This window comes from Zootoca vivipara, chromosome 1 (assembly GCF_963506605.1).
Source record: "Zootoca vivipara chromosome 1, rZooViv1.1, whole genome shotgun sequence".
Lineage (NCBI taxonomy): Eukaryota > Metazoa > Chordata > Lepidosauria > Squamata > Lacertidae > Zootoca > Zootoca vivipara.
The window spans coordinates 125,603,820-125,625,313 of record NC_083276.1 but is presented as its reverse complement, the minus strand read 5'-3'; the positions used below and the strand labels follow the sequence as shown (position 1 = coordinate 125,625,313).

The window sequence follows — 21,494 nt, the reverse complement described above, 5'->3', positions numbered from 1 at the left end:
ACTGCTACAAACCCCCACCATCGCCACCCTTCCAGTTACCGAAGCCCTAAATGGCCTCGGTCGAGTATACCTGAAGGAGCGTCTCCACCCCCATCGTTCTGCCCGGACACTGAGGTCCAGCACCGAGGGCCTTCTGGCGGTCCCCTCGTTGCGAGAAGCCACGTTGCATGGAACTAGGTAGAGGGCCTTCTCGGTGATGGCGCCCGCCCTGTGGAACGCCCTCCCAACAGATGTCAAAGAGGAAAACAACTACCAGACTTTTAGAAGACATCTGAAGGCAGCCCTGTTCAGGGAGGCTTTTAATGTTTAATAGATTACTGTGCTTTATTTTTCTGTTGGAAGCCGCCCAGAGTGGCTGGGGAAACCCAGCCAGATGGGCGGGGTATAAATAATATATTATTATTATTATTATTATTATTATTATTATTATTATTATTATTACTACTACTACTACTACTACTACCGTACTACTATTACTATTATTATTACCGTTCGAAGCGAATCACTTTGGCCAGAAGACTTTGCAGGACTGGACTATACTGTCGAAAGCTTTCCAGGAACTGCAAGCGGTTCTGTAAATGTTTTATTTCATTATCAGTCCTCCATGCCGGTGACTTCTTGGTTATTTGGATTGCTCTAAAAGGAAAATGCTCCTGTGAAGATACCAAACATCGTTTAGATTAATACATAATCACATTTATGTGGGTCAACGAAGGCATTCCTATGCTCCTGACTTGGGCATGATTATTTTTCTCAGGATATAAAACCAAACGACCCCCTTCTTGCCTTTTAGGTGCACCTGCAGAACATTTTATACAGCTGTCCATGAGATTGTCATACACTGAAAATCACAATTCAACTGAGATAGCAATGGCTGCATTTTTTATTTTTTTATTTGCCATGCATTAAAGTATATTATCCTTCATGGGTCACTGCCTTGTCATGGCAAAGGGGCTTGAACAACTCAGAGAAGCTATGAGCTATGCCGTGCAGGGCCACCCAAGACGGGCAGGTCATAGTGGAGAGTTTTGACTAAACGTGATCCACCTGGAGCCACTCCAGTATCCCTGCCAAGAAAACTCCATGGACAAAAACAAATAAATCAGCCCTGAGTCCTCACTGGAAGAATAGATCCTGAAGCTGAGGCTCCAATACTTTGGCCACTTCATGAGAAGAGAAGACTCCCTGGAAAAGACCCTGATGTTGGGAAAGATGGAGGGCACACAAGGAGAAGGGGACGACAGAGGACGAGATGGTTGGACAGTGTTCTCAAAGCTACTAACATGAGTTTGACCAAACTGCGGGAGGCAGTGGAAGACAGGAGTGCCTGGCGTGCTCTGGTCCATGGGGTCACAAAGAGTCGGACAGGACTAAACGACTAAAAAAACAACAACAAAAGTATATTAATGTGCCCTGTTGGCAGTGGAAATTTTGACAGACCACCACCTCTGATACAAAATTGAAGCCTCCTCCACAACTCCAAGTTGATCGGAGAAAAGCATGTAAATAACTTGCAAAGATATCTCTTGAGCGCAACCACTAAGATCAGCATCACTTCTTGACGTAATGGATGGAGAGTGGGGTGGGGGGGAGACTAGGAATCTGGAATGTGATTGGGAAGCAGTGAGCAGGAGAAGGAGAACTCAAGGAAGGATGGCCGCTGTGGAGAGAGAGAGAGAGAGAGAGAGAGAGAGAGAGAGAGATGCAGGGAGATAATGGGCTGCAAGGTAAAGTTGCCGGTTCCCCTGAATGTTCGTCAGAGAGCAAGAGAGAGGGAGAGAATGCATGAAAATATGGGCTGCAAGGTGATGAAAGGAGACACACACAATCCCGGGGGGGGGTTCCCCTGAACATTCCTCAAGTCTCCCCAGGGTGCCATGGCAAACTGGTTGACAAGCAATAGTTTACGGCATGGGTAGGCAAACTAAGGCCCGAAGGCTGGATCCGGCCCAATCGCCTTCTCAATGGACGATCCGGGAATCAGCGTGTTTTTACATGAGAAGAATGTGTCCTTTTATTTAAAATGCATCTCTAGGTTATTTGTGGGGCATAGGAATTTGTTCATTCCCCCCCCCAAATATAATCAGGCACAAGGGATGAGGGACAGAGGCCCCCTCCTGAAAAAGTTTGCTGACCCCTGGTTTACGGTATTGGGCATCAACATCTCATGTTTCATTACAAGCACTCTATTTAAAATGACAGGCATACCTTGGAAGTCAAACAGAATCCATTCCGGAAGTCCGTTCGACTTCCAGAACGCTCAAAAACCAAATTGCGGCTTCTGATTGGCCCCGTCCCACGTTCGGGTTCCAAAAGAATGTTTGCAAACCGGAACGATCACTTCCGGGTTTGCAGCATTTGGGAGCTTAAACGTCCGAGTTCCAGGGTGTTTGGGATCCAAGGTACGACCATACATCCCAAATACCTAGTATAGGAGTGTCCATTGTAGGGCTCCATCTCCCATTCGCCCCAGACAGCATGGCCAAATGGGCAGGGAAGATGGGAGTTGTGGTCCACCAATATTTGGATGGCCACAAGTTCTCTGTGTCTGACCTATACCATCCCTGGCCCAGAGATTGATTTCTAAAAATAGATATGATTTTTTAATTTTTGTGTTTTACAATGTCAGATAAATATTTTACATACTTAAGATATCCATGGCTTCCTTCCTTCTCTTTCCATGGTTCATTTTGCATATCTTATATCCCTGCATAATTTACAAAAGCTATACCAATCGGTTTTCCATTATTACATCCATCAAAACTTATTTACACTGTTGTCTTAATGCTGCCAGTGTTTTCAGCTGTACACAATTATTTTCCCTATATTCAATAAACGTTTCCCCATTTTCTTTAAACGTATCTTCGTCTTGTTTTCTTATTCTATATGTCAAGTCTGCAAGTTGTGCATATTCTGTCTGTAAGACGAGGTTTTTTAACCCAATTTTTTAGGTCTAAAAACGTGGGTCGTCTTATCCACGGAATATAGTAATTAAATATATAAATAAATACGGAACTCGCTCTAGCAGTCACAGCTCCTGGCAGTAGCGAGCCGCAGGGCCTCTGTAGTCTGCTTGCCTCCTCCCACTCTGCCTGCCCTACAGCGGGGGGGGGGGGAGGCTGTAGACAGTCCGTTTTTGCCGTGCGGTGTCTTCACACGGCTCCATTCGTGCGCAGGCAGCGCAACGTTACACAGGAGAAGCGCAAGGCGTGATGTTTCCCTGATGTTAAAGGTGCAGAGGGGGGATATTACTTCAATCGCCCAAAAAGCTCAACTCTGGCCCCCCAGCTCAGCGATTCCTGACGAGGGAACAGCTGATAGGCGGCCTGTTAGACTCCTGGGGCTGTTAGCCTCTGGGCAATCCTCCCCCCCAAAATTCAACAAGTCAGGGCAATTTCCCCCCATTTTCTTAATTTGCCCCCCCCAAAAATAAGGGGTGTCCAATACACGGAAAAAGATGGTAAGTTGCCAAAAATTTGTGTTTGGGACCTTGCTCATTTTACATTTTGGGGCTAACAAAACACAGGCCGCAGTTGTTACATACATAAATAACCTTTTCGGACACCTGGGAATTTCAGCCTGGATTATCCCCAACAGAAAGGACTCTGGTTTGGGTGCGGGGGAGGGGGGAGTAATTTCAAACATTTTGTTCCGTTCATTATAAATCATTTTCCAACACTCTTTTACTCTTTTACCCAGAGATTCTTAAGTATGAAGTGGTGATCAGAACTACCAGAGGCAGCACTGAGTATCTAGCTGGCGGAGTCTGAACCTCTCAGGAGCATCAAGGCCACACACCTACCACAGGCTGTCGGAATCAGGTTGTGCTACTCAGATTGCACAACTTGGAGCCGTTTGTCAACTTCTTTGTTATTTTTACTTGAGATGAAGCTAGTACACATGGGAGCCCTCCTGTTTCCTCTGCTAGGTGGATCCCTGGACTCCTGCCCCCCACGCGGTGCCAGATTTATGTATAAGCTAAACAAGCTATAGCTTAGGGCCCCACTCTCTTGGGGGGTCCAAAAGAATTTTAAGGGGGGGGGAACTGGATGTACGTTTTGAAAATATTAGATAAAAAAACAAATAAAATAAAACCTGAATACTGTACACCAACAGTGTTTTGTGTTGCGTAGGCTCCTATGATGCAAGTCATGGCCCCCGCCTGCTAGCCTGCTCCCTAAAATATCACTGGTTTGCTCATTTCTATATATAGGGTTCCTTACATTCTGCATGAACTGGTTGCATGGCAATATGTGCAAATGGCGTTAGATACCTATTAGGTCCATAAATTATCATATAGCATATATCCAACACAAAAAAACAGCGACAACTTGTTGTTGACAAAGGACAGCTGGACGTATCAAGGGCCCCATTACCTTCAGTAGCTTAGGGCCTCATCAAACCTAAATCTGGCCCTGCCCCCAAGCCCTACCCCATGGCACTGCTCACACTGGTAGCTATGCTCTCTCCCGCTATGTGTAGATTTTTGGGTGTGAATCACACCACGGTGGTCCCGCAATCTCTCAACTTTTCTTCTTCTTCTTCTTCTTCTTCTTCTTCTTCTTCTTCTTCTTCTTCTTCTTCTTCTTCTTCTTCTTCTTCTCCTCCTCCTCCTCCTCCTCCTCCTCCTCCTCCTCCTCCTCCTCCTCCTCCTTCTTCTATGGTGGCGCTTCGAGATGGCCTCTGCTTTGATCTCATGATGGGGAGATCACTTGGGAAGCAAAAGAGCATTTCAGGAGTGTGCTAGGATGAGCCACATCATGGATGAGGAAGCAGGCAGGGCGATGAATTCAAAGACAACTTCTCAAGGAAGAAGCAGCGTCACCCTTGGCTTATCAAGCCACTTCCCCCAGTAATAGCAAAACACACCAAACGGTTATATTCAAACAACTGAACTAAACCCACAAACACAAATGCCTACTGTTACTGTAGGGGCAAGAAAAGACGTAAGATGGCTTGTCCTGACCTTTGAAACACTGAACTCATGGCGATCAAACACAGCATTGGCCTTTTTCTTGTCCTGTAAGTTAGACAACGAGCTGCAATTAATTTCGTTATGGATCATACAAGAAGAAAAAGCTTAAGTACATTAGCTCTTTTAAATAATTTTATTATAATTAAGAAGTCCTATGACCCTTTACTGTTGGTGGTATAATGGCGAGCATAGCTGCCTTCCAAGCAGTTGACCCGGGTTTGTTTCCCGGCTAACGCAGAGAGTCTTTCTAGGGACGCGGGTGGCGCTGTGGGTTAAACCACAGAGCCTAGGGCTTGCCGATCAGGTGGTCAGCAGTTCGAATCCCCACGACAGAGGGAGCTCCCATTGCTCGGTCCCAGCTCCTGCCAACCTAGCAGTTCGAAAGCATGTCAAAGTACAAGTAGATAAATAGGTACCGCTCCGGCGGGAAGGTAAACGGCGTTTTTGTGCGCTGCTCTGGTTTTGCCAGAAGCAGCTTAGTCATGCTGGCCACATGACTTAGAAGCTGTACGCTGGCTCCCTCGGCTAGTAAAGCGAGATGAGCGCCGCAACCCCAGAGTTGTCTGCGACTGGACCTAACGGTCAGGGGTCCCTTTACCTTTACCCGTTTATTACCCTTTAAGGACTTATACGTCTAAGCTATGCAAAGTCCGGTGCAGTTTCAAATTGGATGGGGGACAGCATGTTGAAATAACTGCATCCCAGGGGGTTGGACTAGATGACCCTTGGGTCCCTTCCAACTTACAGAGAATCTTACTCTGTTTCTATGCTATGATTTTAGCACAAGCCAACTTCATAATTATTTTATTAAATATAAAAAGCACCCATGAGCAACGAGAGCAATAGTAAATACAAGACTTTTGGTGGTGGTGTTTTTTTGTGGGTTTTTAAAATATATATATATATTCCTTACTTCCTCAATCTCCCCACGAGTGTCTTTCTCTATCAGGTGAAAACAGGAGAATCCTTTCAGTCCACGCCGGAAGCAGCGACATACCCTGATCATCAGGATAACATTCTTACAAACCCTGTGGAAGTGCTTTGGGGGTGGGGGAACAAAACAATGGTGTCACTTCTGTTTCAAGGAGAAAGGAGATAGATAGATAGATAGATAGATAGATAGATAGATAGATAGATAGATAGATAGATAGATAGAGATTACCGTATTTTCCGCTCCATAAGACACACTTTTTCCCTCCCAAAAAGGAAGGGGAAAAGTCTGTGTGTCCTATGGAGCGAATGCGAGAGCCAGAGCCGCGTGCAGCGGGAAACTGGCTCTTGGGCTGCTTCCGTGACAGTGAGCGAGGTGAGAAGAGAAGGAAGGGAGCCTCTTCCACCCCTCCTCCCAGCTTCCATCCTCCCTTCCATCCTTCCTTCCTTCCTCTTTCTTTCTTTCTCTCTCTCTCTTTCTCTCTCTCTCTCCTCTTTCCAGGAGCATAGCAAGGGGGGGCGGTGGGGCGGGCCGCCCCGGGCTCCATTCAGGGGGGGGCTCTACTCGGGACACCCCTCCCCGCCCCTCGCCTCTGCGCTCATGCACCGCGAGTGGCAGCCCATTACAGGCAGCTGTGTGCGAGCAGTGGCAACGTGGGGCCGCCCTGCGCCAGCAGCAGCGCGTACTGACGGTGCAGGTGCAGCATCCCGGCATGTGCGCACGCAGCCCCACGGACAGCTGCTCGCACACAGCAGCCCGTTACGGGGCCGCCAAGCGCCAGCAGCAGCACGTACTGACTGCGCATGTGCAGCATCCCAGCGCGTGTGCACTCCATATGTATGCGAACGGCAGCCGGGCTGGCGCTGCTGCTCCCGCGGCAACCTTACAAGCAGCAACTCGTAAGGGTGCCACGTGCAAAAAGCAGCACGGACGGGGCAGCCTTACAAGTTGCCGCTTGCTCAGCGGATCGTAAGGTTGCCATGGGACCAGCTGCGCACGCCTGGACGAACGGCGCATGCGCCAATCGTCCTGACGCATGTGCGCTGCAGAGCCACGCCACGCCCCCAAGGGGCACCTCCACATTTGCTGCCTGGGCAGCCAAGCAGCACCGTTCGCCACTGCCCCATCCTTCCTTCCTTCCTTCTCTCCCTCTTCCCTCCCTCCCTCTCTTTCAACCCTTCCTTCCTTCCTTCCCTCCCTCCCCCCTCCCTCCCCCTCTTTCAGCTCTTCCTCCCTCTCTTTCTTCTCTCTCTCACCCCTTTCTTCCCTCCTTCCTTCCCTCTCTCTTCCTCGTCCCATCTCTCTCTCTCTCTTTCACCCCTTCCTTCCTTATCTGTCTGTCTCTTTCTCTCTCTCTCTCTCTCTCTCTCTCTCTCTCTCTCTCTCTCTCTCTCACCCCTTCCTTCCCTCCCTCCCTCTTCCAACTTGTACAAAATATTGGGGGGGCAGGTATATACCTCACATATTGTATCAGCCTTTCTCAACCTGTGGGTCCCCAGATGTTGCTCAACTACAACTCCCCTTGCCCCTAGCTAGCAAGGCCAGAGCTCAGGGATGATGGGAGTTGAGGGGTGATGGGAGTTGTAGTCCAACAACATCTGGGGACCCACAGGTTGAGAACTGCTGCAATTGATCTCAAGACAAAGTGCATGCACACTATATGAATGACAATGCCCATCAACATGGGGGGGGGGACACACGACTTCCTCAAATATTTAATGGGGGGGGGCAAAGGCACCTAGGCCTCTAGGAGTTGGCTGCTATGCCTAGGACAATTCAAGAAAGCAAAATATGTTTTCTTGTTTTCCTCCTCTAAAAACTAGGTGCATCTTTTGGTCAGGTGCATCTTATGGAGCAATAAATACGGTGGCTGGATAGATTAGATTAGATACACACACACATACACAACCAGATGGCTATAAAACAAAAACTACCATGTTCAATTTCTTAGACTGACTAATATAATATTGGATTTCCCCCTTTTCCTTCCATTACGGTCTTACTCCTTTGTTCTACCCAGGGCCAGCCCACTCATGAGGCACAGTGAGGTGACCACCTCAGGTGGCAGAATCCACAGGGTAGATCCCCATGAAGGTCTTCATTCCTCCTTTGTTCCCAATGTTGATCTCTACTCAATCCCTTCTTCCCTGGAGAGGAGGGGGGCACCGTTTTGTGGTTCGCCTCAGGCTGACCTGCTGCTTCATCTAACCTCTGAGGTATCTTTGTTCTCTCATTGCTCCTTACCCATCAGTGCTCCCTCTTATCCCACACTGAACCCCCCCCCCCCATTAAAACCAATTTTACAGCCGAAAATAAGGCTCTTTCTTCAGGTGACTTTGGCCACCGGAACCAGGCCTGGCTCGCCCATTGATTCTAGTGGCGCGTTGCGCCAGGGTGCCTAGCCGATCAGGGGGCGTCCTAGCAAGTGGGGGAGCTGCGCGGCGGCCTCCCTTTTCCCTCCACCAGCCGCGCCGGGAGAGCAGGGAGGTAAGCGAGCGGAACAGGGGCACTAGGACCCTGTTCCGCTCTGCAGCGCCAGGGTCATCCCTCACCCCACCGCTGTGTTTCATTGGTAGAGGCGATGACACATGGCAGCACCTCTACCAATGAAACGCAGCGCCCTGTCGGCGGGAAGGAAATGGCCGTGGACCCAGCAAGCGCCGGAGTCGCGGGAGACAGCTGGAAAGGCCCCGGTGCTGCCTGGCCTGCCCAGGCACCCCGGCCCGCTGGGAGAAGGGAGGAAGGCCGCACGGAGCAGCGGCACCCCCTCCCCCACTCAATCCGGCATTGGACAGGTGGCTGCCCAGCATGCCAGGTAAGAGCTTTCCTTTTTTTTAAGTGGGGGGCGGGGCGCCCGAGGGATCCCTGCACCAGGGCGCCCAATGACCTTAAGACGGCCCTGACCGGAACCTTGTAATTTTACTCTTTGAAAGACTGCAGAGACAGCAAGCCTAAAACACACTTTATCAGGGAGCAAATTCCATGAAATTTATTGGGACTTACTTGTGAGAAGACATGAGTAAAAGATCAGGGCTGCTAAAAATCCATCTGTTCAGCTTGGTCTTCTCTGATAAATCAGTTTTATACTCCTCCTCTTCCTCATCTGATTCACATTTTTCTCTCTTACACTCCTTCCCTCTTTAGAGTGCACCTGTCTTTCATTCAGAGCCAGTTAAATTTAACTTATTTTTTTTTTGCCAGTCATTACCTACCTCCAAGGGGCTCAGACAGAAAATTAAGTGTCTCACGCAGGAAATAATACATACCTGAAATGCTAATCGCTGTCCTCTTGCAAATCGTCTAGAGTCTATTAAGACAAAATTACAGAGCCTGTTCTTAAAATCTTTGACCTGAACTTTGCCCACCTGTTAAGAGATTGAAAAGTTTATTTCCTCTCCCTCAACTTAAAGACAGGTGGGAAGATACCTTCTAGATCTTGGGATAATTTTGGTTTAGCTTTTTTGGACGTCTTCCTCTCCCAGCTGCGCTGTGGCGCCTCCCATATTCTTCCGGAGGACCCCACAATCTTGAGAAGAATTTCAGGGTATACCGATCTTCTAACAGACATCCTAATTAAACCATTGCTGTCCAGTTTTTGTTTCCTATGCTGTCCTCCTGTGGGTTGTTTTTTTTTTAACCAGACCTAATTAAGTGGATTATTTTTTGGGTGAGTAATAAAATTCAATTGTGACATCAGCCTAGCCCAGGGGTCAGCAAACTTTTTCAGCAGGGGGCCAGCCCACTGTCCCTCAGACCGTGGGGGGGGAGCTGGACTATATTGGGGGGGGGATGAACGAATTCCTATGCCCCACAAATAACCCAGAGATGACTTTTAAATAAAAGCACACATTCTACTCATGTAAAAACACCAGGCAGGCCCCACAAATAACCCCGAGATGACTTTTAAATAAAAGGACACATTCTACTCATGTGAAAACATGCTGATTCCCGGACCGCCCGTGGGCCGGATTTAGAAGGCGATTGGGTCGAATCTGGCCCCTGGGCCTTAGTTTGCCTACCTATGGCCTAGCCAATGTGGACATGCAAAGCACTATAGCCTTATCTAGGCTCATATAACTTCAGATTAAACACTTTCTCTTTGTAGGTTCAGCCCATTACTCCCTGTAGACTCTGGCTGGGAGATTTGGGATGAATAGCCTCCTGCAGGGCCGTCTTAAGCATGTTGGGCGCCCGGGCGCCATGGTGCGAAGATCGCTCTGGTGCCCCCCCCCCGCCCCGTTTCTCGTCGCAACTGGTGGGCGGGCGCGGTGCCCCCCCCCGGCGGCCCGGCACCCTGTGCCACCCAGCCTTCCCTTAGAGCCGGCCTGGCCTCCTGGAAGCTATTTGAATACAGTGGTACCTCTACTTACGAATTTAATGCATTCCAAACACACATTTGTAAGTCGAAAAAAAATTGTAAGTCAAATCCCATAGGAATGCATTGGGAGAAAAAATTCGTAAGTAGAAGCAACCCTATCTAAAAATTCGTAAGTAGAAAAAATCCTATCTAAACCGTATCCAAGAGGGCGGACGGAGCTCCATTCGTAAGTAGAAACATTCGTAAGTAGAGTTATTCGTAAGTAGAGGTACCACTGTAGTTTATATGAGTTGCTGAAATGCAATGGTGGCCAGTGGCCAGTGGACTTGATGTAGTAGTGAGCATGGCAGCTAACGTTAGGTAATTTGTGGAGCTAAATGCATTTGCTATTGCTGCAAAACAATTACCCAAAGTCAAAGTTGTGAGTTCGAAGCTGCATACACACTAACCCATTTGTAGCACAAAAATGTAGTTTTTAGCTTAGAGGGGTTAGCCACTATGATGCCTGTAAAGATAAAGAGACCCCAACCATTAGGTCCAGTCACAGACGACTCTGGGGTTGCGACACTCATCTCGCTTAACTAGCCGAGGGAGCCAGCATACAGCTTCCAGGTCATGTGGCCAGCATGACAAAGCTGCTTCTGGCGATCCAGAGCAGTGCATGGAAACGCCGTTTACCTTCCCACCAGAGCGGTACCTATTTATCTACATGCACTTTGACGTGCTTTCGAACTGCTAGGTTGGCAGGAGCTGGGACCGAGCAACGGGAGCTCACCCCGTCGCAGGGACCTTCTGATCGGCAAGCCCTAGGCTCTGTGGTTTAGACCACAGCGCCACCCGCGTCCCTATGATGCCTGAGTCCCTCCTAATTCCTGGAGTCCCGGATCAGGCAAGGATTAAGATCTAACAGAGGATTCAATTGTTGAACAAATCAGGCAAGCAAATGACATAATGACCAAAGTGCAACAACAAAAAAGTTGCTCTGTGCCAGAGGGCAAATGGGGTGGGCTCTCCCCCTTCTGTCCCTCACCTGGCTGCTATACAGTAGGAGAAATACAAAGGCCAGGGCACACCAGGCGTGAGCTGAGCTCAGAACAGGCTGCAGGCAGACACTGAGAGAGAGAGATGTTGATTTCTGCTAGAATCCAAAGCTGTGACTATGGGAGGAGCAAGAGCTTTTGGTCTGTTGATGCTGTGAGCCCCTTCTTCTGAGGCTTAGGTTGTATATATTCTATGTTAAAATAAACCATATATAATAGAGACACACCACAGTCTGCTTTGTCCCTTTATTCCAAGGAAACAGAACTTGGGGAAAGTGCCTAGAACCTGTGGAATCTCACTCCACTTAGAGATTGGGGTGGTTTGCAACAGTATTTCTTTCTCAGTCCATAATCTTTCATGTTCATGCACAGCATGCTGCTTTCTTTTTTAAAAAAATAATATTTATTAAATTTCCCATTTTAATAATCCAATAAAAACCACATCAAAACATTCCAAATTACAATACAATCAAAATAGTCAAATATAAAAGCCAAATTATATATCTTTGGGTGACTTCCCATGTTCTGAATTTCACGGAGTGCTGATCATCAAATATCCCATTGCATTTCTTAGTTAGTCAATAAACCATTCCAATGTTGATCCTTCGTTTAATTTTCATTTATGGTTGCAACCACTGATCTGTCCAACGTTCGCCTTCGTAGTTCTGTATGAAATATTTTCCCCTGTTATTATCCACATTCCAGCAATTCCATTTTCTATTTCTGCTCACAGGAGCCGTAATACGCCACATCCCCCCCCCAAAAAAACGCCATTAGCCCCGGGCAGACACCCAGAAATGCCCTCTGTAGTCTCGCTCCATCTCCCAACATGCTGATACCACTGGTATCAAGGTAACTCCAGTCCGGAATTCTTTCCATCCTTCCACTGAGGGTAGCTACCAAAATCCTCACCCAGTCAATATTATAATTGAACCACAACGGCAGCAGAATGCTCTTTCAAACCCGCTTGCGTATTTCAAACAGTTGCCTTTCGGGGGAGGCTTACCAGGTAAAACTGTAAGCACACATATATCAAAAGAGAATTAAAAAAGGCTCACCTCCCCCTGGGGCTATACAATTAATCCATCAGTTAATTCAACAAGCGGGTCAGTACTTTGTGGTGTTGTTGCTGCTCCTCAGCGATGTTACTTTCATTTTCTGCTCACAAGGATAGTTTTAACTGCGTCACAGTCCACCATTAATCCCAGGCAGATATCCCAGTCTCCTTCCAGCTGTTCCACGCTAACACAACAACTCCATCGGGAATTCCGTTCATCTTTCCCTTAATGATCATTGCCAGAGTCTTAGTCAAAATTTCACACAGTCTGTTTCATAGTTAAGCTTAGCATCCACTTACATATTTCAAACAGTTGTCCTTTAGTTACGATGAAAGTCTTTCTCCAGATCGAATCCTTCTCAGTGGCTGATTAAATTAGCAAATTATTTTATCTCTGCTAGTTCGGAGCATGCCTGTAAATTAAGTCCGAATTTTTATCTTAAAATACAGGTGTCCTCCGCTCATGGCACTGGCTTTGCAGAGTTGCTGAGATGCGCAGGGCATTGCACCCAGCTCCCCCTGCCTTCCACATTCCTTCAGGATGGATGGCAGGTATCGGATTATCTGAGGGTGGGCTGCTCCCCCCCCCAGCCCTGGGGTTTTGGGGGGGAGGATAACTACTCCCATATTATCCTCGTTATCCACACGAAAGGGCTCCGCTGTTATGGGACAGCCGTTCGCCATGGCAGTCAAACCGGAAGTGCTCAGCATGCTGCTTTCAATCTAGATTGATTCTAGATCCTGCCACCCAAAAGAGTGACAGTTGCATGCATTTGAAACCCCTGCCCTTGCTTGGGTTAGCCATGCCTTTACTCCTCCGCACATGCCCCTGGCAAATGAAAAAGAAAGTGGCAATTTGCAAACTTGGAATATGCCACCCTTGGCATCATTGGGCATCAATACACACTATTGCTGCAATTATTTTTTAAACAAACAAACAAACAAACAAACACCTGACTTTATTTTTACAGATTGTTCTGAGCCCATGGGAAAGAATATACCAGATGCACCAATGCTAAGAGACAAGGCTCCAAGGGACCTTTCCTTGGCTATTCGCTATGAAAAGCAAATTTCTGCAACCAAATGTTGCAGCATGGAGTGCTTCTGTTCAGGATGCACAATTCTATTCCCTCTCTAGACCGATATTTGGTTTCTCAGAACAGTCGGTCAGCATTCTATATCCAGCGAACATTTCAATGGGTTGCTTCGTTTTTGTTTTTGGCAAGTTCCCAAAATGGTGTGTGTGTGTGTGTGTGTGTGTGTGTGTGTGTGTGTTTCCTAATTGTTTTTTGCAATTCTGCAAACTCTGGAGTTTCCTTGCAACTTCTTTTCTCTCTTGCTTGTGTGGGGGTGCTGCTGTTTCGTTTATATAAGAAGAAAGATCATTATGAGACAGTCAAACGGAAAGCTCTATAAATAGAGAGGATGTATTTCTCGGAATACTAGCTGGCGGCGATAAACAACAAGGGATAGCGATCACCTCCAAGTCCTGCTTTTGGACCCATCCAGACTCCAGAGGCATCTGCCTAATAATTGTTGGAAACCCAATGCTGTCCAATGTAACTCAGTTCACAGGTATGCTACAAGGACCCCAAGAACTCTCCCTGACTTTTCTTCAGAACAAAGGGGTATACATAAAAACTAAGTTGGTAGGAAATCACACTCTCAACACCACAACGCTAGAGAGATCTCAGTGACATCAAAGTGAGAGCAGCTGAAGAAAAGGAATTTTGTTAGACGTGCAACAAGAGGATCCAGTATGATCATAGATGTGACCTTCAGGAACAGGTCAAGGAAAATATATCCCCACCACCACCTGCTGAATAAGGGAAGAGACTAGTTCATTCTGTCCTACTCCCCAGCACTCACTGAACCACATATGCTGCAATCCGGCAGAATACAGCTGTCTTCTCCAGAGCTTTACAGGCATGGCGAGAGGCTTCCTGAGGGTCACTTCGCTCGGAGGCCTTAGATTTCCCCCGCCAAAAGACCTTCTGTGACAGAATCAGAACCAATGGCTATAGAATCGGGCAACTGTACTCTCAAGATAATCCACATTCCATTCTATTTTCTAGAGGCAGAGAATGCAAAAGCAGTCTTGCTAGCCTGGGCCTAACGTTTATACCACCTAGTGTTCTGTTTCCATTCTTCTTTGGTGACAACTCGTAGCCGAGTAAGATTAACTCACGGTCTTAACAGTGAGTCCGCAAGTGACTGTGGGGGCCAATTCTGGATCCACACATCCTTCCACAGTGACGACATATGTTTCTCCAGGCAGCAGATGATCACGGTGAGGATTTGCCAAGTGTGCCTTCCTCTGAGCATGTTTCTCCCTTTTGCCCTGAGTTTGAGCATCTTCAAAGTCCATGACACCTTTGGTAAAGGCTGTTCTCCAATTGGAGTGCTTGCAGGCAAGTGTTTGCCAGTTGTCGGTTTATACTATATATATTTTTTAGATTTGCCTAGAGAGAGTCTTTAAACCTCTTTTGTTGACCACCAGCGTTACACTTTCCATTCTTAAGTTCGGAATAGAGTAGTTGCTTTGAAGCTGATGTTGAAGAATCATTGGTGACCTTTGCTTCTTCTAGCTTTAGTTCGCCTGTCTTCCCCAGTGATGTGTACAAATTTTCAGAGACACCATTGATGGAATCTTTCAAGGAGTTGGAGATGGCGTTTATTAGTGGTCCATATAATAAATATGCAAGGGCAGCAGCATTTAGCAGCTGTTATATTCAACCAGCCATAGCTCAGTGACAGAGGAGCGTCTGCTTTGCACTCAGGTCCTGGGTTCAGGTCCTGGCACCTGGGGAGAGGGGTGTTGGGAGGTTCCCTGTGTGAAACTCTGGAGAGGTCAGTGTAGAGTTGCTAATAGGATGGGACAGTGGACTGCCTCAGAATGTGGGAGCTTCCTATGTAATATTTTATTTTAAAAATGAAGTAGATAAAAGCAACTGAGAGATCTTTGCATGCAGTCCTGACCTCACCCTGATTTCCCCCCATTTAAAATAAAAAAGTTCACTTATGTTTATTCACATACTGTATTCAGACTGTATTAAGCTGTATTTTTTAACAAAAAATGCATCTTAGCCCACTACCAGTTTTATACAACGATAACTATTTCAAAACTATATGGGATATATGGATTTGGCAGGAGGCCCACATAAATCCCAGCCTTCAAAAAGACCACAATTTAAGAAGAGCTTTTCAATAGTTAGAAATGGTTGTGCAGACGTTACTGTTTTCCTTTGCATTTGACAGGAAGTATTTCAGCGAAACCTGTAAAAACAGTAACTCTAAATATGCTTACCATATTTTTCAGTGTATAAGATGATATTCCCCCCAAAAAAATTTAAGTTTAAAATTGGGGGTCGCCTTATACACGGAATGTTGCAATTAAATATATAAACACATGCAGACATCCATATTCTCTCCCCCCCCCTCAGCCTCCCCTCACTATTGGCCTCACCACAAACCCTGGTCTGGTACTCCCCCCCCCCGAAGCCCCCACTCCAGACACTGTCCCTTTCACCTGGTTCCCTCAGCTGCCCCCTGGCTACCCAGACCCCCCCCCCATTCCCCAAGCGCACTCACTCAGGCAGCTCTGGCCATCACAGCTCCTCAATCAGCATTCGCATCTGACAGCGCTTGTGGAGTAAATACGGTACATACCGTAAATACTGAGACAAAAGTGCAACACACAGGCGGGAGAGCTGGCGCTGCAGCTACAGTGGAGTTACACTGAGCCAAAAGGAGCAGCCGCCATTACACAGCTTGCCTCACTGTTTGATGTTTAAATATACCGTACTAAATATGCCGGTGTTTTGAATATTAAATAAAATATCAAAGTTGTTCTGTTTGGTGTTTAAAGTATTTATTTCTTAATTTGGGGCTCCAAAAAACAGGGGATGTCTTATACGTGGAAAAATATGGTATGTCCTCTTCCAGCCATTAGAGAAATATAGAATGGACTCTTCTTCATCACATTGGCAGTTTTAGGAAAGGAAGGCTTTTTTTCCCCTTCCTGCGGTATGATATGTCCATCAATGTAGGCTTTTATTACAGAGCCAAGAGGAAGGCCAACCCAGCTAGACCAAAACTGGGCGCAATATGCCCAGCTAAGACCACTCTCATCTGGTGCTTCACCCAGCTGCAGGAAGGCCATAGGCATGCAGGCACTGCGGATAAACACTCTCCAAGTCATCACTCACCTGACGCAGTGTCCCTCCTTTGGCTAAACAGGTGAAGCTTAGAGACAGGGCTGTAGACAGCAGGCACCAACTGGCTCCCTCCTTACACATCACATACAGAGACAAAAAGTTACAGCAATGTTTGGCTTTTCTCTTCTTATAAGGCCGCCTTGTGGCTGTGACACCACCATCTTCTGGAAGTGAATCGCTGAATGACAAGCGCCAGGAAAAAGCATTTTCAGAAAGCTGAGTGGTAAGTTTGAAATCGCAGCAGTTTCAGACACCTCTTTTGCCTTTGGTAAGCCAGCTTTTGTGATTATTTCATAAAAACGAAACATCTGTTTTGGCCAAGCCAATGGTAGGACTAAAAAATGCGTGCTGAGAAACCATCAGAAGTTTTAAATTCGGACCAGCTTCTTCCAATTGCTACTCTTTATTCCCAGTGAGTTTTGTGTTTGGCAAATTCTCCCCTCCTCAACCCATCCACTATTTGAGTTCCCCCTCAAACTGGCCACAATCTAATGGAGATTAGATCTTAAATTTGCCCTTCTGTCTCTACCAAGTGAGGCAACAAACAGCATTGCTGGTGGTAACAAGCATATTATGACAGGGGACATGTCATCCAAGGACACAGCTGTCTACTAAGAAAAGATTCACTGAAGCAAAAAAAGATCCTATACAGTGAGAAATTAAGCCTGCCGTGTAATCTTAAGAATTTGGAGAAGGAAATGCATATTGTTGACTTGGAACAAGGCCCTTCATACAGCGTTGAAGGAATTATCTGGTCCGGTTCTGGTCTGTAAAGCAGTCTGTGAAGGATATTTGATGCTTTAAGGAGGTTTCAGGTTATTATGAATCTCAAAATAAACCTCAATGTCATAGGTGTGCCCAGTTTGGAGGGAGGCACGGTTGGCAAACGAAGAAAATATACCGGAATACTGTACTACTATCAAAGGGCATGCTCTATTAACATTATTTTTTAAAATAAAAAAAAACTGTATCCAGCCTTTCCACAGACAGAATCATGCTCAAAGCAGGCACATTCAGAACCATTATCACAGACTTAGCTGGCTATGCAGAAAGTGAGAAGATAGTGGCCTTTTAACAAGTCTGTAATCCGACGAAAATATGGCATAGCCATGTGCTAATAGCAGTGACGAATTTATGAAGAATATTGTTCATTGATATTCTTCCCTGCGAGTGTGATATTCTTCCCAGTAAACTTTATAATGGGTATCCACTGGATAGCAATGTCATCCTTCAGTTCCGCTTTAGATTTCAGGCAAATCAAGTTCTTCCTTTAATAAATTACAGTTGCAATGTGTTACACGGAAACATACATAGTAGCAAGCATGTCACAAAGTTTGTATGTGTAGAATTGATTTTATAAACAGGGGGAAAGCATGGTAGGAAACCAGTGCTCACAGATTTCTGTCACCTTCCTCAGACCAAAGTCCTCAGGAATATGTTTAAGGCCACACACTAATCACACACCGAAAACAAACATCACCGTTTTTGTTTTTTTAAAAAATCCTCCAACTTTACATATTAATATGAAACACCATAGAAGGTGTGTGTACAACACAAAGCCTGTCTTCAAAATTGCACAAGCAAAAACATTTTCATATTCACATGATTAAATTGTTTACAGCTCAAATAAGTTATTGATCCTTCAAGTTTAAACATCAGAAACTGTCACCAGCAAATAGTTTAGGTATTTACAAAAGGCTTCATTTGTAACACGCACACAATGTTGAGTTGGATCACAAGTGAATGGCTCTTAAGTCCCATTGAAATCAATGGGGAACAAGTCACGACACAATTCGGAACACAATCCCAGGTGTGTGAATTGCTCACAGGAAATAATTTCAACTACTACTTTGTGCAAAGAAAAAGAAAAATGGCATGAATTCACCATTTCTGTGCTTTCATTTTTTAACCCTGCAGGTATGAATAATGCCATAAGAATTCTGCTTGGTACAAAGATATCTGAAATATCCCACGCTGAAATCCCCTTTCCTTTCGTATGCTCCCCCTAGTGATGTGTGCATGCCTCCATCATTATTAACTCATTATTAACTTTCAAGAGGAATGTGAAAACATTCCCATTTACCCAGACACTTAGTAGGTGAAGAATACTGTTCCTGGAACCCTGAGATCACTAGACAAAATGTTTTTTTAAAAAAACTAGAACAGTCCTCCCCCCCCAAAAAAAGTGTGGAACAGTTTGCTACCCTACGCTTAAAGAAGAAAGGGCAGGATATAATTTCAACAAATAATAAAGTGACAGTCTTCACATTAGAACTTATCACGCGCTTTTGCATTCTTAAAGCTTTCTTGAAGAGGGCTGGAGAGATCACAAAAGGCTCAACTTACCCATTAATTCATGGATGGGACTGCTACACATTTCCTGAACAGTCAAGACCCATTACGGATTTTAGAAGTCTGTTCTACCACGTGGCAAATGAATGAGCAGGCTTTAAATCCCATATGCTTCTCTGCGAAGGGTAAAGTGCACAGTGCAGTAAGAGAGAGATCAGCTGAAGAGTAACTCCAATTCTTCACCAAATGTTAAGGGCTCTTTTTAGCCATAGCTTGCCTGCCCGTTCAGTATACGGTGTGCAGAATGAGAAAAGACAACACCATCAATAAATCTGAAGGTTAACTGTAGGTATCAGGTGAAACCTTCTTCCACAATGTCAGCTAAGCATACAAGTTCAACAGTTGTTGTTTTTTTGCTGGCAACCCAATTCTTTTCCACGGGATAATCGTTTCCTCCCCTTTCAGCTATTAATTGGCTGGGTCTCAATTAATAAATGTCTCTTGTAATTCCATTGCTGCTGCTATCTAGGCAAATGTCCTTGTGTGTGCTGAAACAAGTTAAAGGGTCCCAAGGTGGAGAGGAATCAGTGAGAGCAGGCATTCTTGGGCTCAAAATTATATCCCTCAGCAATCTGGTTTTGGAAGGTCTTCTCAAATATGACCATAACAGGTCATTTGGGTATCGAAACATCATGCAAAGGAGGAAGATACTAGTAGCTTCACATGAGGAACAATCTGGAACCGGCAGTGAACCAGATCAGCTGTAAATCAAAGCAGTTGTCTATTACAGATAGTCATAAGGAGCCTCCATCAAATAATGCCCTCTCAAAAGCTGACCTAATCTTCATTCCAAGTTCTCAACAGCCTTCATAGACTCAAGCACAGATGGTGCTTGCAAGTCTCTGTATTTCTCCATCTCTGGACCTCTGCAAACAATGTCCTCTTCAGCTGCTGCTGCTGCTTCCTTCTCCTAAAAAAGGGAAATAAAAGCAATAAAGTTAAAACTGATTTAAGACTTTGCTTTTGACAGCTGTACTGCTCTAACAACTGGTGGGTGCAAGTTAAACTACTTGTAGAAGCGGCAAATCGTAATATATGTGGGAAGGCAGGAAAATGGTAAGAGCCCCCCTCTCTATTCACACTAATCGCATACAGACAAGCATACATATGAACAATGTCATCCTTCAACACAAACCACGAATCAAGTTAACTTTTAAAAGTTCTCAGTAGAGTTTCTTCCTCATTATTTAGTTTTGTAGAGTTCTGCGCAGAAACTATGGAGTGGAGTTCCTTTCGATGATGCAGAAAGACACTGCAATCATTCTACTGACGCAATTCCTTTCAAACACACTTGCAACAGAGCCAATAATTTCCATGGTGTGAAATATTGAGGCTGAAGACTCTGCAAAGCTAACACCTTGCCTTCAACCATAGATACAAGGTTAGGAAGGCTAAGAAACAGAAGGCTACATACCCTCTTTTCTGTTCTTCCTATGGGAGAAATGCACAAAGGGACAGATTTGTCCTTTTGTCTAAACCAGCCCCCCCCAAACTGCGGCCCTCCAGATGTTTTGGCCTACAACGCCCATGATCCCTAGCTAAGAGGACCAGTGGTCGGGGAAGATGGGAATTGTAGTCCAAAACATCTGGAGGGCCGAAGTTTGGGGATGCCTGGTCTAAACTATGGATTGTAAATTGTCTAGACTCCATTGTGCAGCCTGACGATTAAGCCCCTTGTGGGAAGAAACACTGGTAGTACCAAGAACAGCTTCCGGGTGTTGATTAAAGAAAATGACCCCTTCTGTGATTTATCTGTTTGCTTGTCCACACTCCTTACTCTGGAGTAGTCACTCTGGTGATATATTTCTGTATGACTCTGCTTTAGGATGTAGCAACTATTCAGAGTTTCAAAGCCTACAATGGGCATGCTTATCTGCCACAAATGTGTATATACACCAGATGGGCTCAAAATATAATGCTCCGAGACGCCCTAGCACACCCTGAAGCTGCATCATTAAATGTTGTCAGATACCAGCTAGCAGTCACTTCAACCATCCTTGTGAAACAGATAGCTAAGAAGTAGAACTTTTTGCATCTTGACAACCTAGAGAGATTTGTACTCACTAAGAGCTGAACAGTTGTCTGCCGTCTGTGCGGAAATGGTCTGCTCATCTCCTAAAAGACTTTGATTTGTTTCAACAGCTTCAGCACCCCCCATGCTTCCAACAGTTACAAACTGACCCAAAGCCACAAGCCTTTGATTTGGTCCATGTTGTTCTCCAGGCGCTAATGTTGTCGCATTGTTCTGTGCTTGACTGAAACTTGCTTGAAGGTTATTATCCTTATTGAATATAGGCTGGGTGGTTAATTGCCTCCTTGTGGAATGCGTAAGGCTTGCAGGCTGGAGAGGTGTTTGGCTATCCAGCCTCAGAAGGGCTGTTGCTTCATCAAATGATTGCAACTGTAAACCCTAAAAAAGTAAAAGTTTGTTTAAAAGACATTTACGCATTCACCCACCAAAGTGCAAAAGAGCAAATGAAGTTCCATGATAAAATTCTAGTTGGGTAGTTTCTGAATCCTAACTAGGATATATGGGGTGGCACTATCAACCCCCCAAATATAAACCCCACCCACCCACACACTTATGTGTCAGACCAGCAATGC

The 21,494-nt window shown here is 45.7% G+C and overlaps 1 protein-coding gene across 1 annotated transcript in view; it reads right to left on the bottom strand.

Annotated features, from left to right (window-relative positions):
* Positions 1-19,017, bottom strand: part of CNBD2 (cyclic nucleotide binding domain containing 2) — a 38,844-nt gene extending 19,827 nt beyond the window's left edge. Inside the window, exons 1-5 of the mRNA XM_035137489.2 lie at positions 18,885-19,017; positions 9,173-9,213; positions 5,889-6,014; positions 4,967-5,020; positions 490-653 (exon numbers count right to left, since the gene is read on the bottom strand). Coding sequence (XP_034993380.2) covers positions 490-653; positions 4,967-5,020; positions 5,889-6,014; positions 9,173-9,213; positions 18,885-18,915 — 416 coding nt within the window. The 5' untranslated portion in view covers positions 18,916-19,017. The remainder of the gene's footprint in view (positions 1-489; positions 654-4,966; positions 5,021-5,888; positions 6,015-9,172; positions 9,214-18,884) is intronic.
* Between the last annotated feature and the right edge of the window lie 2,477 nt (positions 19,018-21,494).